Source organism: Colossoma macropomum, unplaced genomic scaffold (assembly GCF_904425465.1).
Source record: "Colossoma macropomum unplaced genomic scaffold, Colossoma_macropomum, whole genome shotgun sequence".
NCBI classification, from domain to species: domain Eukaryota; kingdom Metazoa; phylum Chordata; class Actinopteri; order Characiformes; family Serrasalmidae; genus Colossoma; species Colossoma macropomum.
In genome coordinates this window covers 22,703,332-22,717,813 of record NW_023494804.1, presented here as the reverse complement: position 1 = coordinate 22,717,813, position 14,482 = coordinate 22,703,332, and the positions used below count along the sequence as shown (strand labels likewise).

Below are 14,482 nucleotides of genomic sequence, written 5' to 3'. Positions count from 1 at the left end.
AGGTACATGTTTCATTCATCAGGGTACAAACAATGTAAATGTTCCCTCAAAGGTACAGCAGTGGTTTTAGGGTCTAACTGTGTACCTTAAGTAAGTTTTTCCCAGTGGAAAAGTTCACATTTCTCCCTTTTCGTAACCTAATATTTAAAAAAAAGAACAGAAAAATAAAATTGAAATTATGTTCCCTGACTAAAGCTCCTTAGATTTAGCCTTGAGGAGACCACCCCAGTGACAAGAGGGGTACTGCCTCAGTGACAGTTTCCTTCCTTTTTTCTGAGAGTGTGGTATCACACGGAAACATCCCCGGTCAATGAAAGTTATTTTATTGTTTGTTTGTTCTCTCATTGTTTCTCTCCACTCGAAAAACTGAGCCAACAGGGTTCAACTCACAGAGCAAACTGAAACTGAACATATCAGTTACAAACTGAAGATATGTTGACATTAAATAAATGATTTGTGTTGTCTTTAAGTAACCGGTTTGTAAAGTTCATTTCAGTGGATAAAAGCCGTTTATGTTGATCCAAATAGAGTTCAGTTCCAACGAAATGTTTCAATTTTGTTCTGTCAACAACTGAAGTTTATGTCGAGGTCATAAAGTCCTTGTAAACTGATGTAAGTTTGATTGAATGAAAATGTGTGGCATCATTAAGTTCGTACAACATTGACATTGTATTCTTTAGTGTAAAGGTGACTTAGATTCACCAGTACTTTTGAGTCTTTTTGAGTCTTTGTTAGTTCTTTACCCAGCGACCCAGAAGGAAAAGCGGCTTAGAAAATATGTGTGTGTGTTAGTTCTTTACCCATTGCTGCTCTTCTGTACACCTAAAACTTGTTTCTCTTTCTTCAACTCAACCGTTCAGATCATAATCCAAGGGTGGATTACTGACCTGGCCAGTTGGTCCAGTGCCCAGGGGTCTCTCACTGTTAGGTTCCTAAGAAGGCCTACAGAAAGTCCACTGCAGATATGTCCAAATGACTATATTAATGAAATAAATGAAGAAAAGGCATCTGCCCTCAGGCCCCGAAACTCAAACACCAGCAATTTTCTTATTTCAAGTTTTGTTTTATTATGAATTCATGCAATATTGTTGGCATTGTTTTTAGGCATACAGGTGTTACAAATCGTCGTGATGTGGACACAGTATCAGCTATCTCACCTCACATTTCTTTCTTTATTTTTTATCTGGTTCTATTACTTCTGTTTTTTATTTTCTATTTTTACAGAAGGATTGTTTTTGTTGTAGGGAGCCTCTCAGGTCTATGATCTATCCTTGTCATAATCTGTGGTGTTTGTATCATCAGCACCTGACAATTTTCAACAAGTTCAAATACTGAACCTTTATGAAAAGGATGAATAGTAATACTACTGAGCTTTCTACAGCAATAAAGACAAACATATAAAAAATCGTATACTGTCCTACAGTATTACTGTACAATCTTTTTTGCAAGGGCAGTTTCCTTAGTCTAAAGTAAACCTAACTGTACAGGGTAGACCAGGGGTTGGCAACCCAAATGTTAAGAAGTGCCATTTTATCCTTTCAATAAAAATCACCTAAAAATCACGCTTCACCTTCAGAAGGTGAAAATAAAAGTACAATATTATCTACTTGACTGCAAGCTGCACTCAAAATCAAACCGCAGAGCAACCAGGACTGGGTCTAGAGATATGTAGAGATGCCACTATTGAGTCCTCTGAGCTCATCTATGACTAGCGGTGAGGATAACCAACATGCATGGCGGCCACTGCCTGGTAGCTGCGCTGGTGTAAAATCCAAGCAGAGATCTAGTTGAATCGTTGAGTCCAGGATCAGGTTCTCCAGAATTCTGCTGTATTGCATTTGCCATGAATGTTTGGGCTGGTTCCAGATCAGCTATACCCTAAATTCGCTAGACTTAATTCAAGAGAGCCTGTTTTTATTGTCAAAATGTCAAAAATATCATTCAAAGAGCAAAATTCTCATACAAATTTATTGTCATACACTTGGAAAACATTTTTGCTGTTCAAAAAACAACTGTGTGGTGGGCTTACATTGAGCCAAATAATTATTTTCATTTGCATGGTGACAGAATGCGAAGTCCTTTGGAATGGACATGGTAATGAGTGAAGAGATGAACAGCTGCCCAGATAAGGAGTTTGAGAGTTTGACAGTCTACATTTAGGGATCAGTGTGCTGGCTACTCAAATATTGTCTAATAAAAAGATCTGTAGTAATACTATAAGAAACTATAAGATTGCAAGATCATTGTACAACATGTCCAACAAATCCAGACCAGTCATTTCACCAAAATGCATTTCAGCTGCAACCAATATAAACACCTAACATTAGCTAAGCAGCCCAGAAATTGAGCCCAAGTGTGAATGAATTCACAACAGCGAAAGGATGCCAGGTGTCTAGTTCAAGCAAATAGGTAGATTTAACAGACAAAATATCCTGGGGACATTTAAATTTTAAATATTTCGAGTGTCCATATAATATTTTAAGGCCTACTACAAGTGTCTGAATTTTACTGTTGAAGTTTTTGCATATTTTAAATAAACAATGGCCAGATCAGGTTATAATATAGTTCAGGTTATAGTACAACATTAATTAAAAATGAAATAATGAATTTTTTTTTCCTGGCCTGCAGATTTGATGAGATTTTTTAATATGGCCCTTTTACTAGTTGAGTTAGACACCCCTGATCTACATTACGCAATATAAACAAAACAGCATTCAAACAAGACTCACTCTTCAATCACAAATCAGCCTCATAAGTGTATGATGTGTTGACCAGTCCATTTCCTTGACTTCTCTGTGGGGAGTTTACATTGTCTTGGGAGAAAACTCCACGATATGGTTCCTGGCTCATGCTGTTCTGGTTCCCTATGTCCCTCTGTGCTATCACTGCCCCAAACGTATTCCTGCTGCGCTTCTCTCCACGGTTCAGCCCATCAAAACATCTACGTATTCCTGCAAACATAGCACCCCCGCCAAGAACTTCCATAAGGCCCCCCATGTAGCCCAGCACAATGCAGTAACCAACACGGATATCTGTAGATGGAGCATTGATATCCTGAAGCATGTGGGTAAACCACGCAATAGGGATGAGGGTAAGGATCCCAGAGAAGAAAATAAGAAAACCACCGACCCCAGTCACAGTCCAGTCTGGTGGTCTGTTTCTCCAACACTTTACTCCAGCTGCTACCACAACCAGACCAATCAGGTTCACCACCAGAGACGTCACCATCAACTTTTGGCCAGTCGTGACCACTCGGTTGGCAAAGTATTCAGTGTCCTGTTGGTTGCAGTACACATTCCTGGATGTTGTGAAGGTCTTGCATATGTCCCACAGTCCTTGTTGCAGCACCAGATCTTGTGGTTGTTTTGTGATATATTGGATAGTACGCCAGCTGGGTGCGACTGTGCTCGTCAAGTCCAAGATCCAACCGCAAGGTGCCAAGACAAGCCCAAAAATCAAAATCCCAGGAGTGCGCATTGGTGGACTGTATAGATTTGATCACTTACTTGTGGAAGTAAACGTGTACAGCAGCAGCAGTAGCAGTGGTACTGGGATGTAGGTTGGAGTCGTGACTGGCTATTCAGCCAGGATGAAAAGTGCCTCCAGTTTCAGCAGTGTTTTATTACAGTCTCTTGGGGAATAAGAGCCGAACTGTGTTAGAGTAGCTTGTGGGGTGATTGGCCCCTGCAATGAATGCAGCAGCATTGTACAGACTTAGTAGGCCTACAAAACAAAACTGCAGTCAAGTGTACCAGAAATTTAGCTCTTAATAGGGATTTCAAAATTTCAGAGTAATCCAATCAATGGAATGTCAACAAAAGTCATTTTGTGAAGTGTGAAATGGTGATATGAAATGGCTCATTGTAGAGAACTGAATGAGTATTTGTATGTTATGTTGATAATGATAAAATAGTGGTAAATCTGAAAAATATATATTTTTCACTACTTTGCCTTACAATACCCTCCTGTCCTCTGTCTTGAGTGTATTTAAAAAAAAAAATTAGGCCAAAACCTTTCAAACCTGGGCTTTTTCAAGCTATTCGCAATTTCCATCATTACCACCTCACTTTTTTTTAGATACTATATTGAAAACCAGCCCACAGTCTAAGAAATGCATTGGTGTGGTGTACTGTCGGCTTAATTCTACTGAAATGGAAGGATGAGTTCCCGCCCACCTTTAAATACTGGATTAGGGATTTAATGCATTACGTGAGTCTAGAAAAAATTTGTTACTCTGTGACTGGTTGTGATAATAAGTTCTATAAGACCTGGCAACCTGTTATGACATACGTAGATAACATGGACTTGATATTTCACATTTTTGAAATTTCCCTTTGAAAAAATTTGTTTATTTGTTTATCTCCTTTTTAATCAATGTCACTTTTCTCACTGTATTATATAATTTTGTGTTTTTATATCTGTGTATGTGTATGTATATATGTGTATATCTATATGAGTGTATACTGGTTGAATGACCGCTTATGGTGCAGTGGTGCAGTGTTGTTGGGAGGGTTTTTGTTTGTTCTCTCATTTTTCTTTTTTTTATTTTAATTTTTTTTATTGTCTAAAAAACAATAAAAAGACCTTGGTTCAAAAAAAAAACCTCTCAAAACTGCCATAAAACAATACCTCAGGCATCAGGTAGCATATTCATAAACATTTTATATAATAGCTTTTGGTGAGGCCTGTCTCATCAATTGCTATTACCGGCCATAGTGTGGGTTACTCCTTAAGGTTACTACATACATTTTCTATACCATGTTTTTCCTTAGAACCAAGTTGCAAAATACAGGGGGTCCTGGGTGGTTTGGGACCCCCTATTTAACTTCTTGGATCCCATGAATGTCTCAAAATCAACATTTTATGGGATCCATGTAAATAAACTTATTGTGATGTTGTCATTGTTTAGCTGCTTCACCCACAATCGGCGAGCTTCTGTCTTTGGCATTCCTTACTAACTAGAGATGCAGCACTGGACTGCCTCAGGGTGGCGCTGTAGCAAATTGATTCACCCAGTTGGTCCTTCTTAGCCTAGCGACTGTAACTATGCCCAGTATACCTCTTTACAATATGCCTTAGCAAATTTCCCAAGACATTGGTGGCAGAAGTGAATTGTCACTCATTTCTCAAACCAAAGACAAAAGTGGTTTGTAAGATCTCAATTAATGTGTGGAAGAGCTCATTACCAAACTAGAAAAGAGCATTTACAGAAGAAAAATTGTTAAACCAAACATTTTGCTGCTATTGAGTTTAGGGTCAGCGCCACTACAGTGAGTGAGCAGCCAGCTAATGCTGGATTAGCAGGCGAACATGCCCCCCCATCTCAGTGAAAATTGATTAAATTTAATGTATAATTTTAATTGTGATTACTAGTGTGGAAAGTCATGAAGGATATTTCATAGAAGTTTAGTTTCAGTTTAGATACTTTAGGCACATAGGTCAATGGCTGTAAAGCGTCTCGAAACTACTGATACATGCCTGTCATTCCTGACAGTCAGATTATGTACCGTGATAATGCTATCTAACAGAACGCCACCTGGAATCAACTTCCTAGTCGTTAGTGGTTGTTACTCAGCAAAAAAAATCCTGGCAGTCCAGATAGTTGGTCTTTCAGGTACAGCAGGTTCGAACAAGGGTAAATCGCTGTACATGTAAGCAATTGTTAATACATTTCTAATATAGACATTCTTGGCCTAAATGTATATGTTAGCAAATGATCTGAATCAGTCAAAATGCCAATGAATAGATAATACCTTGCTGTAATCTGTTTTGTGAATGCATTCTCTCCTTGCTCACAGTGGTAAATTGTATTTGACTATAATACTCTTCTTAAGTCTTGAGTTGAAAGAAAAAAAAGAAACTTGTACCAAGACAGCATGAAGCGTGGAATGAAGCCCAACCTGATTTTCACTGTTGTTTTCTTCCCAGGTTAAGGAATGACGATGCACTAGGCCTACAGTTGTGGAACCTGCTTGTTATTTCAGCATCCATGTCAGCCAGAGTAGCTTTTCTCACATCCAGTTTTGAAAATGTACTGTGCAATATAAGCATAGCTTAGCCAGCCAGTGTTTTCTAAATGCATCCTTGTGTGTTGTTTTGTGCTTGTGGAGTGGCCTGAGTTCAGATCCATTACTCAAGAATGCAAGTGCTGAGAACAGTTAAAATACCTGGAAGTGTTCTTGACCTAAATACAGAGGGTGGTGACTTGCCAGCAAGACTGAATTTAGAGACATGTCTATCAATGCAACATCACTGTGATAACTAATCTAATGTTCATGAAGCTTTCTGTGCCAAAAAGGCCATAATAATACTTTCAAACAATATTTGTATTCAGAAGATATGAGTAAACCATTATCTTTATTAAAGTAATGAAAAAATAATAAAGTAATGAAAATATTCATGGACATAGAGTCATATCACATGTTTATGAGACATTCTCTGTTCACATGTTCCACTTTGTTTATTCTTGCAAAAGTTTCTTCCCAGGAAATTAGGGCCATTATTCCATTCAGTCCAGGCCACCAACCCAGATGTCATGAAGTCTCTACCCATGTACCAAGATTATCCAGAAGAAACCTTCATTTTGTCACACATGGAACAATTTAACAACTCCTTTGCTTAGAATGCATCTAATTATTTAGTTTTTCTTCTTTATAAAACTAACTGCTAAATATTCTACAAATGATTGAAAACAACACTCACTATGATACATACTGGCATGTGTGTTTTCAGCTGAGGGCCCATAGGGCCTGTCCACTTTCAGAGACGTTAAGGCTTTAAGTTTGTCTCCACCTTGTGGTGATTCGAGTAACCTCGAATGCCTTCATCGATCACTGTCGTTGGCAAACTGCTTTATATTAAAGCTGACCCTGATATAAAAGACTTTTTGTACTTGTATGATAAAAAGCTTAGCCTTCTCAGGGTACAGAGTAGTAGTGATTAGTATTGGCATCATTCAACGTGTAAGAACAGATTTTCTTTTCTTAAATGGCTCCTTACTCATAAAAAATATGGTAGATAAAAAACTGGGCCAATGTGTCATATTCCTACAGGCGGTGATTATAAAGTATATTGTATATTATTATATCATGTTATATAAGATGATTCATATTGTGTGATATATCACGAAAAACCCACATAAAACCAGTATTTTGCGTGGATAATTTTGCATCAGCTGTATATATCGTTTGCCCTGGTGTTTGATATGTCTGTATGTTTATTATGACTGTATGTTAACACTGTTTATCTGATCCTGCAATCCTCCCTCGCAAAAGAGATTGTAACCTCAACATGGTTTCAACGTGGATTAAATAGAAGTTAAGTAAATACAAAAAAAGTAAAAGATCCACTCACATAAAATCCCAGAACAATAAAAATGAATGAGGTTACGTTTATCGTTGCCGTGTTCTGTAAAAGACATGTCATGACGGGAACACGTTGGCCCCGCCCAATTCCGGACAAACCCCGCCTCCTGCGCTAGCTCTGGCTCTGGGATTGGCTAACTGTATTTAGCGTCCTGCGCTAGGATTGGATACTAGTCAAGGGTCCGCATTAGTCCTGATCTACTTTCAGACACTTTCTTTTTGCCACCTTTATTGTGTAAGCAATTGCACCTTCACATTAAACGATTTATAGAGCTCTACTTGCGAAAGATGTATTTTGAAAAAACACTGACAGCTTCTAAACACGACTTCTCTTGCTGCCAGACTGATAAAGTATTGTAACTTTTTTTTTATTTACAAAGCTATTGCTGATTTTTTAGCATGTAATGATAAAACAGAACGGTGCAGTTATTAAAATATGAATATTATACGAGCCAGTCCTAAAGCATGACGCCAGAGCTCTCAGCCAATCCTAGCGCAGGACGCCAAATCTCACAGCCAATCCTAGCGCAGTACGCTATACCCCACTAGCCAATATTGTAAAAGGAGGTGGGGCTGGTCCGGAATACAGGTGGGGAAAAAAGAAAGCGAAATTGTGGTTCATCACTGACAGTTTCCTCTTCGCACCAGCGCGGAAAGTGCTCTAGCAGTCGTGGAGTAGCCAACAGTAGCCCAACAGCACCGGGACAGCAAAATGAAGAACTGTCGTCCAGCAGTGAGCCTCTCGTTTGTTGTGTTAGCAGGTAGGTTTGTCTACAAAGTGTTAAGAGGGTTCAGGTGGTTCAGTTCTTTTTGTGAAGTTACTACACGCTACTTTAACGCCAGCGTCGGCCAGTCCATGATGTACATGATGAAACTGACATCTTCAGGGTTGATAGTGAGCTTTGATTATTAAAGCGCTGTCACTGGTTGAGAATGAATGTAATATAGCTTTGTAAGGATGAGCTGATCATCAGATTACAGATATACTTTTGCAGTCATCCAGTCATGAAACATAAAATGAATACTGAAGACTTTGTGTGGTAGTTAAGTGTGTATCTAATGATCTTTCTTTAAGGTTTGATATTCAGTAAAGGATGTGCGAATGAAAAACAGACTTCTTCCGTGGGATCATCACTGGCGCCTTCTTCATCACCACCACTAGCAACAACTTTATATAAGAGCTCATCCACAGGAACTGCTTCTCCGAAAACAACGGAAACTACACATACAACTAACTCGACATCTGCTCATCCAACATCAACTGAAAGCTCTCCACTTCCACAAACTACCTCCACAAATAGGTCAACTACATCATCTCCATTTTCAAGTACCATCTCCCCTCAAAGCTCACAGACTACAGGACATGTCACCTTAAACCAGACAACCAATGGGACAACTACACAATCAGTGTCAACTTTGGCTGTGAATCTCACCACATCAACAGAGCAGTCCAACAGCACAAACACTGAAAATTCAACCACTGCCATGGCAACAGCAGCGCCTACATCAGTGAGCGTGAACTCCACAACACCATCTTTCAATTCAACTACAAAAGAAGTGAATTCTAGTACTGAACGCAGCACTCCTTCAACAAAACCTCAGCGCTCCACTTCAGCCATTCAGGAGACATCAACAAAGATGGTAACGAAAACATCATCGGCGCAAATGAAACCTTTATTAAGCACAATGCAACACAAAACATCAAGTAAGCCAATCAGCGGCAATCCCCCCAAGGCTCTGAGTTCAGGTAAGGCCTCAGATTTTTATCTTTTGGGCCTATACTTTGTGACATTTCTGAAGGCTTTGATTTAACAAATACACTGATGGATGGAAAGGCTACAGACAAAATTTAAAGGCATGTACCTGTTCAGTTTACTCCCTAACCCATTGCTGTCCACATCTGAAATTTTACACTTACTTTGGCTAAAGAGATCACTTTTATCATGTTTTCTCTGTCATACATGACTACTTATTTGTAACAAAACAAAAGAAAATGCAAATTTAATAGTCAGTTAAAGCATGGGATTTACTTATTATGGAACATCAATAAAAGGAATACTGTTGGATGCTTTCCAAGGTATAACCATACAAAATGTCATCATTTAAAACCAGAATCAGAACAAATTTTGTGACATATTCCTAATTATACTAAATTTAGTTCTTGGACATGATTGTGTTAAGATTATAAAGGTCACGTTACTGCTGCTACTATTACTGCTTCTAACGTCACTACTGCTACTACTACTAATAATAATCGTAATTAAAATATATATTTTTTTAACTGAATCTTTCTCGACGCCCTGCCTTGTAGATTTTTAACACACCTGATCCAGATCCAGAAGGGCTTGATAATCAGTACTTGGGGCGAGGAGGTGTGGAGGGGGTGTCTGTAACAGTTACATTTCTGCAATCTGTAAAAGCAGTAATTGTTTTATTGAGCCATTACCCAATGCTGTGATATCATGGGGAGATGACTTGAGGGAAATGTTACACAAAGTTGCTTTGTTTGCAGTTTTAAACATCTCAAACCACAAATTTGCTCTGTAAAAATCCAAAGTATTTTGACCTCAACCAGCATATCTAATATCAAATGTCAGCGTGACCTAGATTGTTTACAACATCATCCATTTACAAATGTTTCTTCTGATGACAAACACCAAAAACTAGAGTCCAGTACTTTTGCATTTAAAGCTCTATTAGCTAAATGCATAGAAATACATAGAAAACTACAGTTTTCAGTTTTATGTTACTGGTAACATTTAAAACTGCAAAAGATAATTTGTCTACTAATATATGAAGTGGTTCCTCAAAATTGAACCATTTCCCAAATGTTAATGTTCACCATGAGTGTACCAAGCAACAGTACAGGATGTGAGTACTTTGTACTCTTGTTCTTATGACTCATTTGTGATTTAAAAAATAAGCTATTCAGATTAACCTTAGGACATGCATTGGTGATTATTCATATGTTAATTAAATTTACCTCCTATATCAGGATGGTACTGGCCTAGGAGCAACCACAGTCTTCTGGGCCTGCCCCACACCTATGCAGTCTGTGATGATCAGCAGCACCTGTTCCTTGTCTATGGACTGATCAGACTACACTTAAAAAGGTGCCACAAAGGGTTCTTTGAGTGATGCAGTAAAAGAGCCACTTTTGGTTCTTTAAAGAACCAAACAAAAAGATGTTTGTGAGTGTGACCAACCTTTGAAAGGCTTAAAGAATCTTCACATTATGGAAAAGTTCTATACCAAGGGTCCTTCCTAGACCTTCTACATTATATTAAGGTTCTTTAAACTTTAAAATGATTATTCACATGCACACATCTCATTTAGACAAATGGTTGTTAAAAGAACCAGCTATTGAAAGGTTCTTTAGAGAATCAATAGTAGTTGGTCTATGGCATTGCAAAGGAACCCTTTCTGGCTTACTTTTTTTGGAATATGTTGCAGGTATCAATCTCATAGTGGGTGTATATTTACAAAAACAATGAAGTTGATCAGGTACATCTGTAAATATATTACCTTTGTACCTTTGTACTGCTTTCGTTTAACTACAGGTCAAATCACCACTTTCTGTGTTTATTAACATTTCACGTACTGTCTCAACTTTATATGAACTGGGTTTGTATATACTGCAGGCCTCCCCATTGTGTCTTGACAGAGTGGTTAGCTGTTGACCTGTTTCTGTAATCTCTACAATGACTTTGGCCTACTATGGCTTGATTTGTTTACTGGATTTATGATTGTATCCTCTTATAAAGATGGTTCTGTGTGGAAGTCCACAATAAAAGCTGATTCGTATTCGCACGCTACAACCTCTGGCTCACCTCTGTTGCTCATGATCCATGAGTTAAAAGAACCTTGGCAATTACATGTGTCTGTTTTTGACTGCTTGCTCATTAGCAGAATTGTGATAAGTGCTTGGCACAGTCCTTGTAAACTTGTAAGATATGGAGATCCTGAATTTGACTCATTCAGTAACCTCATGCTAAGGATTGATACTAACCAGAAGTCAGTTGACAATGCTTTGGCTGTTTTTGTGTTTCCTCTACAGCGAGCGTTGCGGCCATAGTCATCGGGTTCATTATCCTTGTGATAGTCTTATTTGGTGGAGCCTATTATTTCAAAATGAGGTAAGCAAGGTCTTATTTAGTGAGTATACTGCAAGTCATTGCTGTTGGTACAAAATCTCCACAATGCTATTTTTATTGGAGAAGGATAAATGTCCTAAACTTTAATAGAATGTAAATTAATGGGAGTCATTTTGAGCTATTTCAGTTGGTCCATTTCTCATGCTTCAATGAAAGTTGCTTTACTTATGTATTATTTTGGAAAATGTGTATTTGAGTATTATTGAAATTGTATACTTTTATGGCATTTTTCACTGCACAATGTACTAGAAACTTTGGCACCAAAAAACTGTGAATGTGCTTTTTTCTTTTGGCTATCGGTCCAGTTGGCTGTTGGTTCTAGTTTTATGGTTTTTGGTACCTGATCAAGATTGGTACCAGCAGGACCTAATGCTGCTCAATAGTGTTCTTCTCTGCATTTGGTAACACTTGCAGCTTAAGCCAGCAAATCCTTCACTTGTACAGGTGATAACATCACCAAGCACTATACGTGCACCAGAGTGTTAACTAGAATGTTATGTCAGTGTGTGAATTGCTGTTTTTAGAATTATTACTTTGCAAAAAGTTTGTTAAGGTAACAATAAGCCAGTTTGGAAGCTAACGCTAAAGTTATCAGCATTTATGCTAGCCTCTATGCATTTTCCTCATATTTTTACATTCGTCAGAGAAAAATATTTTGTTTTATTCTTCACATAATTCTGTGTAAATGTGGGCAATTGTGTGAGTATGTAAGAGCAGAAAGACACAGCATACTGTATTAGCTAGTGTTAAGCTAAGCTAACTATTAAGCGAGATGGCTAATGCATTAGTTCACACTATCAAGAGAAAACAAATGGGAGTTTTGCTTCATTCTACCTCAGTCTGAGTGAATGAAGATGTTTTTTGACTGTGTGCATCCGCCATGGGCCATGCTGCTGTGAGGAGCTTAGGGGGATGTCTCTTGGGGGACATCCCACTCCCAGTTTAAAAAGGAACAGTTGTAGCAGTTGTGGTTGTTGCTAATGTTGTTAGCTGTGTTGCTTGGTGTAAATTGTGTCCGAGGAGGGTGGGCTTTGCAGTTATCTAGTGGTTAAAAGTGTCTACCCTCCTTAAATGCCGTGTCCTCCAGTATCACCCCCTTCCTGCGTTTCATGTCGGGAAGAGCTGGGCTGGGCATTTCTTGCTGCTTGTTGAAGTGCCTGTTCAAAATAAAAGAGCATTTGCCTGTATGTGCAGTGTTTTCCAAGTCTTCTTCTGCGCAGACGCTGCAGTGTTAGCCAGTTAATAGCAGTCATTCTGATGGTTCCACTTGGTGGAAAATGAACTAGAACTAGAACTATAAGTTTTGTTTTCCCTTTTGGGTCATTTCTTGTTTCTGAAAATGCAGTAGAAATACCAACTTACTCAATTTCATTTCCAAGAGGAAAAAAACATACTTTCTACTCTGTACATTTTCATTCAGGCCTTCAAATTACTTGTTAGAAATTTCAAGCTGCCCACAGCTATGCTAATTTGTCTGTGTGTGAGGACCAGTACCGCTTCTTGTAGACACGGCATCACACACCACCAAAGAAAATGACTTTTTTACTGTTATATACTTGAGTATGTGCAATGTCTGTACTTGTCTGTACTTAAAGAACACTGACCAATTGCTTCATTACAAAGCATTTTTTGTGATACAATTAGCATATTTTGTCTGTGTCAAAAGTAAAAAAAAAGTAAAAATGTAAATCCTCCAATGTAAAGTGCAGCTGGCTTTTTTCAAATAATGTAAAAAATAAACACAGAAAAAAATAGTTGAGGTTTTGATATGATACTGGCAAAGTTTTCCATCTTTATATATCTCCTTCTTCTCTATTGACGCAAATTAGTTTCCTGAATGATTAGAGAGCTTGAAAGTTCACATGTAGTATACTCTGTTATCAGCTTGTCCCAATCAGCTGTCCAATAGCAGTTTAGGTTACATTCTTCTATGTTCATTTACATGTCATAAAATGTTAACACATTCCAGTAAACAATTGGTCAATAGTGGAGATCTGGGTTATGAAGTTATAGATTAACCAGTAGTCCATGTCCTCATGTGTTCTGTCTCTCTGTGACAGGCGACCTTCTTACGGCCGTCTTCTGGATGACGCAGAGTACGGATCAGTGGGCAATGTCCTCAACCCCATGTTTGAGGGCTAAGGGAAGAACTCACCCTGCTCCAGTGATCTTTATTCAGGTGCCAGCATTTGGACTGTAGGAGTCCAGATCATCTACTCCCATCTACTGCTTTGGGCAAGAAGATGCTGTGCGATCTGACAATCAGTGCCGTCTGCTGTTTTTCTCATGAATGTGATATTGTGTGATTGTTATATACAACCACATCACTGGATATGTAAAATGTGAATTTTATTAGAAATGAGTCAATAGATTTGAAGTGATAAATGATTGAAAGCTTTTAAAATTTTTAATTACTTTGAAAATTCACTGCAAAAAAATGATATATTGGCAAGTGAACACATCTTAAATCTAGTCAGTATACAGTTGTATGCAAAGTTTTGAACAGGTTTTGAGATTACACGTTTTGTTGATTTTCTAAGTGAAAGTGCACACATCCTCTACAGAGAACACACTTCTGCATTTTTTAAATGCACAATTACAGTTTATTTGCTGAATTAAACATATAGACTGAAAATTTCATTTTGTATTTTTTATCCAATATATTTTTCCATTTTATTTACAGTATAATTAGCCCAGCAAATAAATAGTGCTCAGCAAATGAATATGCTCTAAAGTGCTAAACTGTGCACTAAAATTTGCAGAAATATGCTAAATTGTGTCCCTTATAGAGGATGTTAGCTTATTTTCATATGTCACTTGACCAAACTTTTACATATGACTGTATCTAATATCTCTCAATTCTTACTATTAGTAAAATTGTCTTATACTATTGGCAGATCATTAGGGGTCCAAGCGAAAAAGGTGCTGGATCTCTATTGGTTTTGCTCAGGTTTGCATAAATTA

General features: G+C 38.0%; 2 protein-coding genes across 2 annotated transcripts; one reads left to right on the top strand and one right to left on the bottom strand.

Annotated features, from left to right (window-relative positions):
- Positions 1–2,140: 2,140 nt before the first annotated feature.
- Positions 2,141–3,876, bottom strand: LOC118824907 (claudin-23-like). The gene has a single exon (XM_036595365.1). It carries the CDS (start codon positions 3,475–3,477, stop codon positions 2,737–2,739), a length of 741 nt encoding a protein of 246 aa, XP_036451258.1. The 5' UTR covers positions 3,478–3,876; the 3' UTR covers positions 2,141–2,736.
- A 4,088-nt stretch (positions 3,877–7,964) lies between these two features.
- Positions 7,965–14,015, top strand: parm1 (prostate androgen-regulated mucin-like protein 1). Its single transcript, XM_036595810.1, has 4 exons — positions 7,965–8,125; positions 8,440–9,111; positions 11,422–11,500; positions 13,579–14,015. Exons 1-4 carry the CDS (start codon positions 8,077–8,079, stop codon positions 13,658–13,660), a joined length of 882 nt encoding a protein of 293 aa, XP_036451703.1. The 5' UTR covers positions 7,965–8,076; the 3' UTR covers positions 13,661–14,015.
- The last annotated feature ends 467 nt before the right edge of the window (positions 14,016–14,482 follow it).

Excerpts from the sequence above, each read along its gene's own strand:
- LOC118824907 (XM_036595365.1), bottom strand. The coding sequence starts at position 3,477 with ATGCGCACTCCTGGGATTTTGATTTTTGGGCTTGTCTTGGCACCTTGC.
- parm1 (XM_036595810.1), top strand. The coding sequence starts at position 8,077 with ATGAAGAACTGTCGTCCAGCAGTGAGCCTCTCGTTTGTTGTGTTAGCA. Across the intron at positions 8,126-8,439 it reads CTCGTTTGTTGTGTTAGCAG|GTTTGATATTCAGTAAAGGA; the intron begins GTAGGTTTGTCT and ends TCTTTCTTTAAG. Across the intron at positions 9,112-11,421 it reads CCCCAAGGCTCTGAGTTCAG|CGAGCGTTGCGGCCATAGTC; the intron begins GTAAGGCCTCAG and ends TTTCCTCTACAG.